Source organism: Macrobrachium rosenbergii, chromosome 55 (assembly GCF_040412425.1).
Source record: "Macrobrachium rosenbergii isolate ZJJX-2024 chromosome 55, ASM4041242v1, whole genome shotgun sequence".
Classification (NCBI taxonomy): Eukaryota; Metazoa; Arthropoda; class Malacostraca; order Decapoda; family Palaemonidae; genus Macrobrachium; species Macrobrachium rosenbergii.
The window spans coordinates 11,267,762-11,282,903 of NC_089795.1; the positions used below are offsets into that span (position 1 = coordinate 11,267,762).

The window sequence follows — 15,142 nt, forward strand, 5'->3', positions numbered from 1 at the left end:
AGCTATCGTTATCCATGTTTTTCTTTACAGGTCTTCAACAGGTGCAGGATCTCCCCGAAGGAGAAGCGGGACTGCGAGCTATTCTACCTGAAGTCCTTCAGCGACGAGTACTATGGCAGTGGGGGGAAGGAGGACGTCGTAGACTCCGAGGTGTCCCTGGAATTCCTGCGGAAGCATCCCAACTACCTCCTGCTGGTCAAAGGTTCGCTTCACTGCGGTTGTGCGACTTATTTGACTGTTTGGTTAGACTGTTAGGTTGTTGTTGCTTGGTAACATAGCTGCTTGGTTAAGCTCTTAGGTTCTTGCACTATTTAGCTGTCTGGTTAGACTGTTGGAGTGTTGCATTGTAACTTAGCTGTTTGTTTAGGCTGGAAGGGTGTAGCTTTGTAACTTAGCTGTTTGGTTAGGCCGTTAGATTGTAGCTTTGTAACATTTGGTTAGGCTGTTAGATTGTAGCTTTGTAACATTTGGTTAGGCTGTTAGATTGTAGCTTTGTAACTTAGCTGTTTGATTAGGCTTTTAGATTGTGGTTTATATCTTGTTCAGCTGTTTGGCTAAACACTACGATTGTAGCTTTACAACTTAAGCAGCTATTTGGTTAGACTGTTAGATCATAGTTTTGTACCTTTTCAGGTGTTCAGTTAGGTAAATTATAAAGTACAACCTAACAGTCTAACCAAACAGCTGAATAAGTTACAAAGTTACAACCTTGCAACTCATTCAGCTGTTAGGTTGTAGCTTTGTGACTTTTTCATAAAGACCCTTCGACCCCAAGCTAAACCTACTCTGTTACTTCCAAATGCTACTTTTGGTAACTGTGACCAACTGGATGGCAACATTAGTTCGAGCCCCTGCTTGCGCGGATATCAAAGTATTCAGGTAACTTATATCGACTTATGGGACTTCCAACAGGCTTCCGTACTTATCAGCTACATGATTACGATTAGCTTCTGCTGTGCTGCCATTTTAGATGGGATATTTAAGTAAATCTCTTTGATTTAAGTGTAAAGTAGTATATGGAGGCTAAGAATTTCAACAAATAATGTTGCAAGTCATGGAGTGAAGACCCAAGAACCTCTCTGCAGTCAGGAACATCCAAAAATACCAACGCAGTAATACAGTCGACCCCCAGTATTTGGCTGGGGGGGGGGATGCATACCACAACCTCCCACGAATAGTTAAAATCCGCGAATAATTGACACCCCAAAAAACCCCCTCTGAAAGTCCTTATACCTGAGTACTTTAATAGTTTTATCACAAAAAATGCAATTAGTCATGAAAATGATATAAAAATACAGTAATTAGTGAATATTTTGCAATGTAAAGTACAGCAAATGAGTGAATTTTCCTCAAATAATGTGGATATACGTTCCTCAGAAAAATCTGCAAATAGGTGAAGCCGCGAATTCAGAACCGCGAATAGGCGGTGGTCCACTGTAGGTTACTTTAGGTTAGGAACTCAGTTGAACTGCTGTAGTTGTAAGGTATCTAGAAATTCTTCAGTGCAGGCTGTAATATAAGTTCTTCGTTACTTAACAACCTTTATTACTTATAAGAAATCTAGAAAATATTGAAGTCCAGGCTACAATATAGGGTCTTTGGTACTTAACAGCCTTTCCTAGTCATAAGAAATCTAGATATATAGGGTCCTTGTTAATTAAGGGAATTGGTTACTTATAAGTAATCTAGAAAATACTAAAGACCAGGTTGTAATATACGGTCCTTGTTACATAATGGACTTTGTTACTTGTAAATAATCTAGGAAATATTAAAGTCCAGGTTGTAACATATGGTCCTTGTTACTTAATGGACTTTGTTATTCTTAAGAAATATAGGAAAATGGGCCTTTGCTACTTAATGGACTTATTATTTATAATGTCAGGCAGTGACAAATTCTTCGCCACTTAAAGGACTCTATCCCACAGAGCACGGAGCGCCCATCAACGAGTCCAGGTTCAGGAACCAGAAGCTGAAGGACCTGAAGATCAAGGTGACTGTCAGGACCCCCAATGACCCAAAGAGGGAGCCTTTCAGCAAGGCCTTCCTGCCCACAACCCGAGTGGCCAAGGTCAAGATGACTCTCAAGCGGCACCTCAAGATCAATCCCGCCACCAACGTCGAACTGAGCTATTGCTCCAGCAATGTAATTATTCTTTGTTATTGTTTTTTTTTGGTGAGACCGCTTGTTTGGCTGTTTGGTTGTGGCTTTGCAACTTGTTCAGCTGTTTGGTTGGGCTGTTAGGTTTTGGCTTTGTAAATTAAAAGTTAGGTTAGGCTGTTAGGATGTGGCTTTATTTTATATTATACTTGTTTAGTGGTTGTGTTTGATAGTTTTTGTGTTGGTGAGACTGCTTGTTCAGCTGTTTGGTTGTAGCTGTGTGACTTATTGAGCTGTTAGGTTGTAGCTGTGTAACTTATTGAGCTGTTAGGTTGTAGCTGTGTAACTTATTGAGCTGTTAGGTTGTAGCTGCATAACTTATTGAGCTGTTAGGTTGTAGCTGTGTAACTTATTGAGCTGTTAGGTTGTAGCTGTGTAACTTATTCAGCTGTTAGGTTGTGGCTTTACTTATTCAGCTGTTTGGTTGTGGCTTTGTTATTATTCAGCTGTTTAGTTGTGGCTTTGTTACTTATTCAGCTGTTTGATTAGACTGTTAGTGCAGTTTTATGTTTTATGTATTCGTTTAGCCGCTTCATGTGTTTTTGTATTAATGAGACCAATTGTTCAGCTGCCACTTATCTAACTGTCTGGTAGCTGTGTAACTTTTTCAGATGTTTGGTAAGGCTGTTAGATTGTGCCTTTATTTTTATATATTATATTTATTTAGCTGTTTCAACTGTTAGTTTTTTAATAGTAAAATACTATTATTACTAGTTATGATAATAGTACTACTACTATTATTATTAATAGTAATAGTACTAGTGTTATTACTAGTAATAGTAGCACTAGTATTAAAACAGGCAGTCCCTGATTATCGGTGGCCTCTGTTATCGGCAATCCGGTTTTACAGCGCTTGTCTAGCGACGATGATTTTCAGCTATCGGCGATTTTCGGTTATCGTCACGCCGTCGGGAACGGAACCCCGCCGATAACCAGGGACTGCCTGTAATAGTAGTACTACTACTATTATTATTAATAGTAATGGTAGTACTGTTATTATTAATAATAGTAGTAGTACTGGTAATAATAATAAAGAAGTAGTACAGTCGACCCCCAGCATTCGTGGTGGATGTGTACCACAACCCCCGTGCGAATAGCTAAAACTTGTGAATGCTTAAAACCCTCTACAAACACTTCTAGTCAAGTATTTTAACAGTTTTATCACAAAAAGTGCATTTAGTCATGAAAATGACATGAAGATACAGTAATTAGTGAATATTTCTCAGCGAAAAATACCGCGAATGGGTGAATTTTCCAAGAATATGTATACAGTATAGGTTGCACAGAGAAATCCACAAATCCGGAACCACTGACAGGCGGGGGTCGACTGCAGTACTATTAATAATGATAGAAGTAGTACTACCATTAATAGTAGTATAGAGTAAGTGCTACTTATACTAATAGTAGTCAACAGTGTGAGGATTATTTTCTCGCCATTGTCTCATTCCTTTAGCGTAACCTGGAATATTCCAGAGTGACCCTGCAGGAATTCTGTTCACTAGAGAAACGATAAATTACAACCATGTCGACAAACGCGTCAACTCTCCTTAGGGTGATGTAAATAGTGAAGAAATAATAGTAAAGTAAGAATAGTGAAGAAGCGATAGTGAGAAAGATTAGTAGAACACAATGAGAAAAATTGTGGGAATTACTTTCGATTCAGCTTGTTTTAAAAGAGGGTTTTTATATTAATATTATTATTATTGTTTTAATATTGTTATTACCCTTATTATTATTAATAATAATAATAATAATAATAATAGTAGTAGTAGTAATACTGTTGTTATTAGTAACAGTAATACTAAAATACTAATACTGTAGTGATAACAGTAATATTAATGTTACTATTTGTACTATTACTGTAAGTATTAGATACTAGAATACTAATAGTATAAATATTAATGTTACATTTCTTATTAATAATAATAATAATAATAATAATAATAATAATAATAATAGTAATGAAATAGACCCTTCTTAAATAGGTGTTATTGAAAAGGATGGCTGTATTATGCGAATATGTCATACAGGATCTTTTCTATTTTCCTTATAATTTGCTTTTCAGGCTCAGCGATGTTGGTCAGCAACTGGCCAATTCATATTGGAAAAAGGATAGTGTGGAGTGCGGGAAATCTTTTATTGAAATATTCAACCAGAAATCCACAGAATCCTTCGTGATCTGGACTCAGGTTCTTCCAATTCGGGTTGTGGTACCGTCGACACGTTTCGACCATCTCGTTGGTCATCCTCTGGACGTGGTTGAAAAGGATCTGGAGAAACAAGGTGCTTGGGTCAGTATTTATAGAGGGGGGGTGTCTTGATCGGTGCTGAATTATGATTGGCTGCCCGGGCAGGTCATCTCGGGCGGATCCTCCTCTCCCATGTTGATGTTCGGGGCTTGTCTTGCGAGCAGCATTGTAGTGATGGGGATGAATGGGAGAATTTCGATCCTCAGATGCGGAATTTTGATTCGCTCGTTCGCCATGGGGGGGGTCTCTCGATGCAGGTCTCCTGGCGGCCGTGGGTAGGAGAAAGGTTTCCTGCATAAAGTTGAGGGTTGGCTTCTCCTTCCCAGTGTGCAGTGCTTCCAAGAGGCACAGGTGTCAGTGGTCTGTAGTTCGGTCAATTATTTCCATATTTGTCATTATATCTTTTCTTGCAATTCTCTGGTTATTGGGCAGTCCTGGCACGGTTAAAGATGGCTCCCTCTTGGGCGTGGCAGGAAATCCTCTTTGAGAAATGCATGGTGGTCATACCGATGTAAGAACCGAGGCATCCTTGCATCGGTATGACCACCATGCGTTTCTCCAAGAGGATTTCCTGCCACGCCCAAGAGGGAGCCATCTTTAACCATGCCAGGACTGCCCATAACCAGAGAATTGCAAGAGAGGATATAATCACGAATATGGAAATAATTGACTGAACTATGGACCACCGCCACCTGTGCCTCTTGGAAGCATTGCACATTGGGAAGGAGAAACCAACCCTCAGCATTATGCAAGAAATCTTTCTCCTCCCCACCGTGGAGACCTGCACTGAGCGATCCCCATGGCGAATGAGCAAATCAAAATTCCGCATCTGAGGATCGAAACTTTCCCATTCATCCCCAACACTACAATGCCGCTCGCACGCAAGACAAGCCCCGAACATCAACATGGGAGAGAATGCTCCACCCAAGATGACTTGCCCTGGGCAGCCAATCATAATTCAGCACCGATCAAGATCCCCCTTGTTTCTCGAGATCCTTCTCAACCACGTCCAGAGGATGACCAGCGAGATGGTCGAAACATGTTGACGGTACCACAACCTGAAGCAGAAGAACCTGAATCCAGACGACGAAGGATTCCACAGATTTCTGGTTGAATATTTCATTAAAAGACTTCCCGCATTCCATACACTATCCTTTTTCCAATATGAATATTGGTCAGTTGCTGACCAACATTGCTGAGCCTGAAAAGCGAATTGTGAGGAAAATAGAAAAGATCCTGCATAGGATAAATTCGCATGATACAGCCATCCTTTTCAATTATAATAATAATAATAATAATAATAATAATAATAATATTATTAATTATTATTATTAATAACATAAGAAGGAAGTGAACCCACTCTTGGAATAGTCCAGCCAAATAATTCTTATCTGTGCCTACTGATAGAAAATTATTATTGTTATTTATTATAATTAGAGTAAATTATGAGATTATCCTCTTCCTTGTCGAGAATAAAAAGCTCCTTTAATATGCTCCCCATCCTCAAGAATAAAGGCTCCTTTAATACACTCTTCCTCATCGAGAATAAAGGTTCCTTTAATATTATGCTCCTCCTCGTCAAGAATAAAGGCTCCTTCAATACCCTCCTAATGTATTTTTCTCTCGAACAAAATACGAATGTCGATGTGGAAGAGATAGTCTTATAGTTTACTCTAAGTTTGATTAATAAAATAATAATTTTCTCTTAATACGTCCCATATGTCATATTTCGTACGGCTTTTCCCCCAACTTAGAAGCTACTTTTTTCTAAAAAAAAAAAAAAAAAAAAAGTTGCTTAAATAAGAAACTACTTATAATAAATACAAAAATAGTTACTTACATAAAATCTCTTTTATGTCCGATTGAACACTGTGGCTGCTATGTCATCAGAATTTATTTTGTGCATTACTTTAGTTTTTTTTTTTTTTCTTTCTTTCTTTCTTTTGCCTCAGTGTACGAAGGTGAGAGTCTCTCGGCTTGTGAGTGATGACTTTTAAACATTTCTGACCAATGAAGTACAGTAATACCCCGAACTTGTGCGATTCGAGTTGCGCGAATTCACAGACACACGAACTTTTCTTTGGAACCTAACTAATTGTCATACACGAGTTTTTCAGATGCGTGAACATTTGTGAATACTGAGAAACCCTGCAAAAGTGTTTTTGTTTAATTTTTTGTGTAATGTATAAGTTTTCAAGCTTTTATGTGTAAATTAACCCTTAAACGCTGAGCCTCTATTTACAAAAGTGTCTGCCGTATGCCGGCGGGGTTTGAGAGTTAGCGCCGAAGTGGAAAAAAGTTTTTTCAAAAAATCACAGCACGCTTAGTTTTTAAGATTAAGAGTTCATTTTTGGCTCCTTTTTTCACATTGCCTGAAGTTTAGTATGCAACCATCAGAAATGAAAAAAATATCATTATCATATATAAATGTTGGAATATATATCAGCGCAAAAAAAATTTCATATATAATTGTATACAAATCGCGCTGTGAGCAAAACGGTTAAAGCTAATGAGTTATTTTTTTTTGTTGTGTTGTACACTAAATTGTGATGATTTTGGTATATAACAAATTGTAAAATGATCAAAGCAACACAGAGAAAATATTATCACAAAGGATGCATGAATTAAATAACGCCGGGCGTAAAAAAAGTTTTTCAAAAATTCACCATAAATCGAAATATTGTGCTAGAGACTTCCTGTTTGTTGCAAAATGAAGGTAAATGATTGAATGTTACTAGAATGTAAGAGTTTTAGCTTACAATTGCAGTTTTAGACCATTTCGGGTGAGTTAAAGTTGACCGAAGGTTGAATTTTTTCTATTTATCGTGATTTATATGAAAATATTTCAAAACTGATAAAAGGTACAACCATGAGTTATTTTTTGGTGTATTCTACATGAAATTGCGCACATTTTCATGTATAAAACTTTATGTAATGGCTAATAGAAAACGGTGCAAAAATTACGACAAAGTGACTACAGAAATTCTGAGATTTTCAACAGCGCATGCGGACGTAAGGAAAAAGTTTTTTAAAATATTCACCATAAATCGAAATATTGTGCTAGAGACTTCCAGTTTGTTGCAAAATGAAGGTAAATGATTGAATATTACTAGAATGTAAGAGTTTTAGCTTACAATTGCATTTTTGGACTATTTCGGTCGAGTCAAAGTTGACCAAAGGTTAAAATTTTGGCACTTATCGCGATTTATATGAAAATATGTCAAAATTGATAAAAGCTACAACTATGAGTTATTTTTTGTTGTATTCTACATGAAATTGCACACATTTTCATATATAAAACTTTATGTAACAGCTAATAGAAAATGGTGCAAAAATTACGACAAAGTGACTAAAGAATTTTTGAGATTTTCAGCAGAGTTAGCTGATGCTTTCGTTTGGGAGAAGAAAGAAATTCGTGCATGTGCAGCTGGGTCACACTTGTAAACAAAACAACAGCATGATCCGTGAACTCCCAGCATCCCTCAAGGCGTGTGATTTTCGCAAACTAAGCCTATAAGTATTTTTCCGCGAATATTTAAAAAAACTTTTGTAGTCGATGTATTTTACATCCACTCGGCACCCGACAGACAATTTTTGTCGACGTAAAATACGTCCAGTCGGCGTTAAAGGGTTAAATAACATTAAATAAAAATAATAATTTCTCTCTCTCTCACTACGATGAAAGAATTTTTATGGTACATGTATACATATGTTTATTAGTTTTATGTGATAAATTAATTATCTAATAATAAGTATTAATTTTCAAATAAATAATAATAATAATAATAATAATAACAATAATAATAATATAACTGTAATTAAGAAATTTATTTTAAACAAACAAATATTCCTGTATCTTTTGTGAACTGTCAAATATGTTTAATTTAAGTGACACGATGGGGGAGTGTTGCCACTAGCGGGTCCAAGGATTCCTAAGTAATCTCTCTCTCTCTCTCTCTCTCTCTCTCTCTCTCTCTCTCTCGTAGTTAGTGCTCTCACATACAGTGCGTCCTCAACTTACGGTGCCACTAACCTACAGCAATTCGATCTTATGGCGCTTTTTCAGCACCATTAACAGCATTTCACAGCGCTGTAATCTTGATGTTGCATCAAGTTACAGCACTAACAGCAAGAATTGGCATCAAGTTAACGCGCTTACGGCACTGTAACTTGATGCAACATCGAGTTACGGCACCATAACTCAAGTTATGTTGCCATAACTCAAGTTATAGCACCATTAGTGGCGAAAAATAGACTTACGACAGAAATCAACTTACGGCGGGGCGCTGGAATGGATCCCCCACTGTAAGTCAAGGACGCACTGTATTTTACAATTTACTACCATTTTTCTGAGCGTCTTTACCAGTTCAATAGAAAATTTTAAATTTATCTAATTTTACCTGTACTGTCTATGAACTATAAATGTGCTAATGTGGCAAATATCACGTTCTAAAACTGAAAGACAACTAATAGTTGTATTAGTCCAAATAAAAAACACTGTTTGTTCTTGAAAAATCATTTCAGAACAAAGAGAAAGAGACGTACTAGAATAAAGTAGTTCTTAAAATCGAGGTCAAGAAGACTTCTAAAAATAGATTGGTCGGAAGGGGAGAAAGAGAAACTTACATCAACCATTAATTTCTTTTTTGAAGGGTATTGTATTAAGCTAACTTAAATGAAATCACCATAACTTTAATTTCATTTAAAAGTTATCTTAATACTTTGAGAGCATGATTAGTGTCATATTTAGTGTTTAAACTCTAGAGATAAGCATTTATTAGCATTTTTAGAGACCGTGCCAAACTTATGAGAAAATTCGTTTTGCACGAGGAGTTCTGGAACCTAACCTCGCGTAAATTCGAGGTATTACTATCGGTCACTTATGTGCCACAGAAAAAGTATATTAATAGTATAGTAATAGTAATATATTAATAGTAATATACACTATATTAATAATAATATACTGTGCAAAATAATTCTGCTGACATGTCCACAGCATTCAACCGAACACAAACCAAATCTTTGTCCACAAACAATTGTTCCATATTGTTCGTAACTTTGTAACTTTAGGCTCTGTGTGGTAGTGATAATTACAATAGGCAGAATCATCCAGAGGCAGTTCTTCGCCATTTTGTAACTTTATCCTCGCTTTTCCAGAAGGACAAGCTGTTTGAAATTCCCATTGACAACGACATGAAGGAGATGGAGTACTTCTCAATCAGCAGTGGCGACATCTTGCTAGTCCGGTGGTAGAGGTTTTTTGGCTTCGTACTTTAAAGAAGGACTTCCACCAACCGTTGAAGGTCCCAACGAGAGAGATTTAAATGGGGACTTCAACTAGCAGTTAAAGGTCTCGATGAGAGACTCAAATGGTGACTTCAAAGTCTTCAAAGCCATTAGGCCTATCGCGAGTCTTCAAAACTGGCTCGCTACAGGAAGCCGTTATAGGCCTGTTCTTTACATAAAGGTGATGTGTTAATTTGCAAGTCGTCAGAAAAAGTACAAAAACATTTGTTTGATGAAAAGAAAATGGTTTTATCCACATAAGTCTGTAAAGGATTTGTTTTACTTGTAATTTGTGATGAGTGAATTAATTTATGTTGGGCAGACATACTTATTATAAGTTACCGTAAATTTCATTTTGAAACACGGGTGAACTGTGACTTTAGTTTTTGGATGCAAGGCAAAAAAATGTATTTTATTTTTTTGCTAAAAATTGGAATTATTATTTCCGACTTAGTTTAAGACAAATTAGATTTTGTTTGTAAAAAAACCAATAAATTTATTTTACAATTTGGTAATGAAACATTCCAGTGTGACTGGCTATTATAATTTAAGGAAAATTAATTTGTTTATTGATTGGCCCAAAAAAAAGGGTGAACTGGTAAACTTTCTTGATGTTGACTGGCTGAAAACAGGTGAATTAATCATCTTTATTGAAGCCATCTGGCCAAAAGCAGGTGAATTAATAAACTTTCTGGATGTTGACTGGCCAAAAACTTGAATTAACAAACCGTTTTTGTTGTCGACTGGCACAAAACAGGTGAATTAATGACCTTGATGTCGACTGGCTGAAAACAGGTGACTTTTAAACTTTCTTGATGTCGACTGGTCTAAAAGTGCACGTACTGTTTTTTCACCACCATGTCGTGACAGGTTTATGTCGCATGTATTTTACAGCACTTCTCAGGAAACGTAATGAAAATTACATGTAGTTTTCACACGTGGAAAAGGGTTTTCATCGTAAATAGGCCCAAAATCAAGGTAACTTGGCTCATGAATCATGTGTTTTAAGCCTAAGTTATCCAAAAATGTTTCCCAGATTGGTTCTGTGTTGTGTTTAGACTATTATGTTATCACGTGTTTGTAGAAGTTCATCATGTGTTTGTATAATGACATCATACTTTTGTTTCACAGAACAGAAGCCATCTACCTTTTACATAAGAGTATTCCTCAGTACGTGCTGGAATTAGTTGTTAGAACTTGGTGACGTGGTGGTTAATCAGAGGTAGTTAGGCTCTTTTCTTCAGCAGTGGCTGCTTTAGATGTCTTGATGCTTTGACTTACCATAGAGTTGAAACTTCTTTCTTCATTTTTTTTATTCTCGATGGTGTTTCTGTTTCTCGTTCCTGTTTTGAACAAGAAAAGTATCTTTGATGTTAATGGACTTGTGTTTTGTTGTTCTACAGTTCTAAGTCCTGAGAGGAAAGTGGTTATTGGTCTCAGTGGAGATCTTTGCGGTCACCTTTCAGGTTCTTCCTCCTGGACTGCTGTCTGTCTCTCTCTTACGCCCTGCTGTCAGCTTGTTCTCCTCTCACTTACCATGGGGGCTATATGCATGAGGGTAGGCAACCAGCTTGCCCTCTGTGGCAGAGCCTACCCATGTGATGCATTTCAAACTCTCCTCAGGTTAGGCCATAATGCGTACTCATAGTTCGCTGCTGCCCATCTCTCCTTCATCGGCCGTTCTGGGGGTTTCAGCCTCGGAGTACATTGGGTGTGTTCTTCTCTTCTCTTGGCATTCTGGGAAGCCCACCATTCTGCGCCTTTATCGACCACTTAGCTACTACTACAGCCAAGGCTTCCTTCCTGTTCCTGTTGAGTTTCCTGTAGTGGTCATTTTACTTGTGGGAGACAGCCCTTGGTATAAAAAACAGGTCATACTCGTTCTTCTGTTGCAGTTCCTGCCTTGATTAGTTCTCCTGTGAAGAAAAATGGGCTTCCCAGGATACTGTCACCGGTGTTCACTCATCTTCAATTAAGATGGCTGTCGTAGGTAGGGTAGAGACAGGACTTTAAGTTGTCACCTTCCATTTTTCAGTCCAGAGGACTACCCCAGGATCTTTTTCCTTTATTCCAGCACAGTTTCAAGGAACAGACCTGTGCTACCCTCTCCTCAGCATGTGTGTACAGACAGGGGAGCTTAAGCAAGACAGGTCACTGCTGTATCATGACAGCCTGTATTTGTGTGATTTTGCAGACACTCAGGGTGTATTCCTCTCCTTCAGGAGAGGATTCAAATCTTTCCTCCAGGGATCTGATAGGACGAAGGGTCCTTTACCTTCTGAACCTAACCAGGCTGAGTTGGAATGACACTGTGTGATCGAGTTATGATCGATCAATTTGGAGAGAGGTCCTTGACCTCATTCATGAGTGCAGTAGTCTGAAGGAGGCAAATCCACCACCATTGCTAAACCAGATCTTGTTAATAGAGTGCACTCTTCTCCTTCACACAGCCTCGTTAGGTCATAGGTGACGTTGTTTTCCAGTGCACTGACCACCTGGTAAGGTCCATCAAACCTAGGTACAAGTTTTGAGGAAAATGTCCCAATAACAACATTTTCTTATGAACTGAAATACCTTCTCAAAAGTGTTTCTAATTCTCCACTGACAGTAATAGGAAGACTTAATGTCAGCTACAACCGTTCTTGAAGTTAGACTGGATGGACCACAATTTGGGAAGATTTGAGAATTTGGTTTTGACTAGCAAGGTGTAAATTCTGTCACCTCTGTGAACGAATGGGTTTTAAAGTCATAATACGATCAGATGAGTTTATAACTGACCTAGGTGTTGTGGCCTTCCGACTTCTGTTACCTTATCCATGAGGCGGCACTAATTCTTCAAGGTTTGCCCGCTCTCTGCTGCCGACGTCTCCTGAATTTCAGGTGTATCGGTTTTATTTTCTTTTCCCTCGAATTTATTTGTAGATCACCTTTTCTTATAACCTGTCACTTGCTCCTCAGTAGGATGATTTCCCTTGGGAGCCATCTTGGGTTTATTCTAGTCTGTTGACTCAGTCTGTAAGGGTTTTCTTCAGCTGAAGAAATCCCTTGTGGATGGAGTCAACAGACTATGATAAACCCAAGAGGGGCCCCAAAGGGAAATTAGCCTGCAGAAAGAGAGACATTATAGAAAAAGGTCTTAAATAAATAAATGAGGGAATAGGAAATAAAACTGATACACCTGAAATTCAGGAGACATCAGCAGCAGCAGCAGCAGAGAGAGCAGAAATGAATTTGCTCCTCAGTAAAACATTTGAAGATCAGAAGATTCCACAAGTGAACTAGACCACCATTTAACTAACTTATAAACAAGTTTTAACGGCCAATTCCAGCTCACATGGAGGAATATAATATGTGAAAGGAACTGGTTTATACCTACAAAAACTACAATTACTCTGAAAGCTTGTGATATTGTCTTTATTTTAGAAGAATCATTTTCATCAGTTCAGAAAACTTGTTTTGTACTTTTTTGCACGTGCTGTAAATCTTAAACACTTTCGGATTTGATAAAAGTAAGTTCTGTTATAACTGAAATCTTTATCAGCATGTTTATGGCACCAACAAGGTCTTGTAGCATCACATAATTGAAAGTTGACTGACGCGAAAGAACCATTTTGTTAAGCTGCAACAAAATAGACTGAACTTGTAATGGATTGAGAGTTCAAACTTACACAAAAGAGTTTTGTTAAATTGCTATAGAATTAACCGGAACTTGTGACAGATTAGTAGTTGAAACTTTGCTGTGATTGAAAGTCATTATGTCTTGGAAAACTCAGCAATAGAGGGAGATTCTGGTATTCGTGAAAACTATCAGTACTGCATGGAAAAATAAACCTCACGTATTCCTTAAAATCTATCAGACCAGTTCGAAAAGCGAAATGCTCCCACTTAATTATGTAAATCAACAACAAGGCAATGGCTAGAAGCTTAACCCTTTTGAATGATAGTTACTCTCAAAGTGCCTTCTGAATCTTCCCGCGTTGTCTTGTGTAAGTGTGTGTGTGGTATGTTGGCAACAGTTGTCAACTGCATAAAGCTGCATGAGTTTATATACTATGCATTAATACATTGGTATATATGTTCATGTGTACCTTAAATGTCTCGAGAAAATGTTTCTCCTGATTAAATAATTGTTTAAAGCTTTCTTTAACATTCATTTTGTTACATATCGATGTACCAGATTTAGTCCTAAGTTGAAAGTTGGTTTGTGTTAATTATATGCAAAATGATCTCTGTTTCTAAATGTCTTTATTAAAATGTGATTTTATGTTAGTCTTAATAATGTAAGCAAAAAAAAAAAAAACACTTCTGTTCTCATATCTTCACTTTGTATAACGCAACGCTTCAAAATGAACCAACGTTAGTACTAAATGTGCTCACTTAAATTCCCCCCAAAAAGTACAGTAGTCTAGGATTTGATAGATAAAGTTTCAATTCTTTACTTAAAATATATGTCAGATCTTGAATGTGTTTCATTTTCTCCATAGATGGTGTGTATGTGAACTACAGACCAACGCAGGGGAAAGTTGTTGGCAATACCACTGGGCTACCATGACCCAAACCAACCTCTCGTGTTCAATACCTGTTGGAAATGCTTAACGACACAAAATGTTGTGTCACAAAATTAAAGGAAAAATAAACGAACTGTGTTCATATGAAAACAAACACCTTGTTGAGGTCATTATACCCAGAATTGGTCAGCTCATCTGATGCAAGGGTATTTAGATGACTACCCCGTAAGACCTAATTCCAGAATGCCGAACAACACTGAACAATTAACAGGTTTTGACGTAGGAAAAGCCTATTTTTGGTAGCCGCTGTGAGTCCTCGAAGGAGGTACACTGTGTGGTCTCCCAGGGCTCCATAAGACAGACCAACCAATTACAAAGAATTCTCTTGTAGTTGGTCTCGCCCAGAATAGTGCTTGTTGGCACAGCGGTGGAATATAAAGGACTCAGGACGGGGGTGCCTGTACCGCCTGTCCTACAATGATTACCTAGGCTCTACGTCATACCCGGGCTCCACGTCCTACCCAGTCTCTACTTCATACCCGGTCTCTGCGTCATACCTGGTCTGTCCAAGTGTTCCCTTGCACATTTTGTTATTGAAACTTATTATACAATGCTCTTTTAATGATGATAGATAATTTGAAGTTACCGAAAGGGTAAATTGGAGTAGCCTACCTTTCTTGCTTGTGAAGCTGCCATGTTTGTAATTCCCAGTCGTGCTTGAACTAAAGGGTTTTGTGATCTCGATAGTTCCCCAGTTATCCTTAATATTGGGGTTCTTTCCAGTTTTAAAGGAATATATTCATGTCGATCTACTTCCGGAGGGTATTACTCCGCCGACAGTGACGTCACAGGCACTGAGCAATTGTCGTGCAGTGTGCCAAGTGTAGGGACATGTCCCTATATGCAGGAGACATTTTGACAAATTTCTTAAGTGTAGCAAT

At 37.8% G+C, this 15,142-nt stretch overlaps 1 protein-coding gene and 1 long non-coding RNA gene across 9 annotated transcripts in view; one reads left to right on the forward strand and one right to left on the reverse strand.

Moving 5' to 3' along the window:
* LOC136835898 (tubulin-specific chaperone E-like) overlaps nucleotides 1-14,156 on the forward strand; it is a 54,585-nt gene extending 40,429 nt beyond the window's left edge. For 6 of the 8 annotated variants that reach the window (XM_067099751.1, XM_067099756.1, XM_067099753.1 and 3 more), the window contains 4 exons: nucleotides 31-202; nucleotides 1,926-2,143; nucleotides 9,565-10,367; nucleotides 10,451-14,156. In XM_067099751.1, the coding sequence (XP_066955852.1) occupies nucleotides 31-202; nucleotides 1,926-2,143; nucleotides 9,565-9,660 (486 nt within the window). In that variant the 3' untranslated portion in view covers nucleotides 9,661-10,367; nucleotides 10,451-14,156. Of the gene's footprint in view, nucleotides 1-30; nucleotides 203-1,925; nucleotides 2,144-9,564 lie in introns of all 8 variants that reach the window. The other 2 variants (XM_067099755.1, XM_067099759.1) reach the window with 1 other exon arrangement.
* LOC136835912 (uncharacterized) overlaps nucleotides 1-15,142 on the reverse strand; it is a 31,993-nt gene that overhangs the window by 3,024 nt on the left and 13,827 nt on the right. The window lies entirely within an intron of this gene.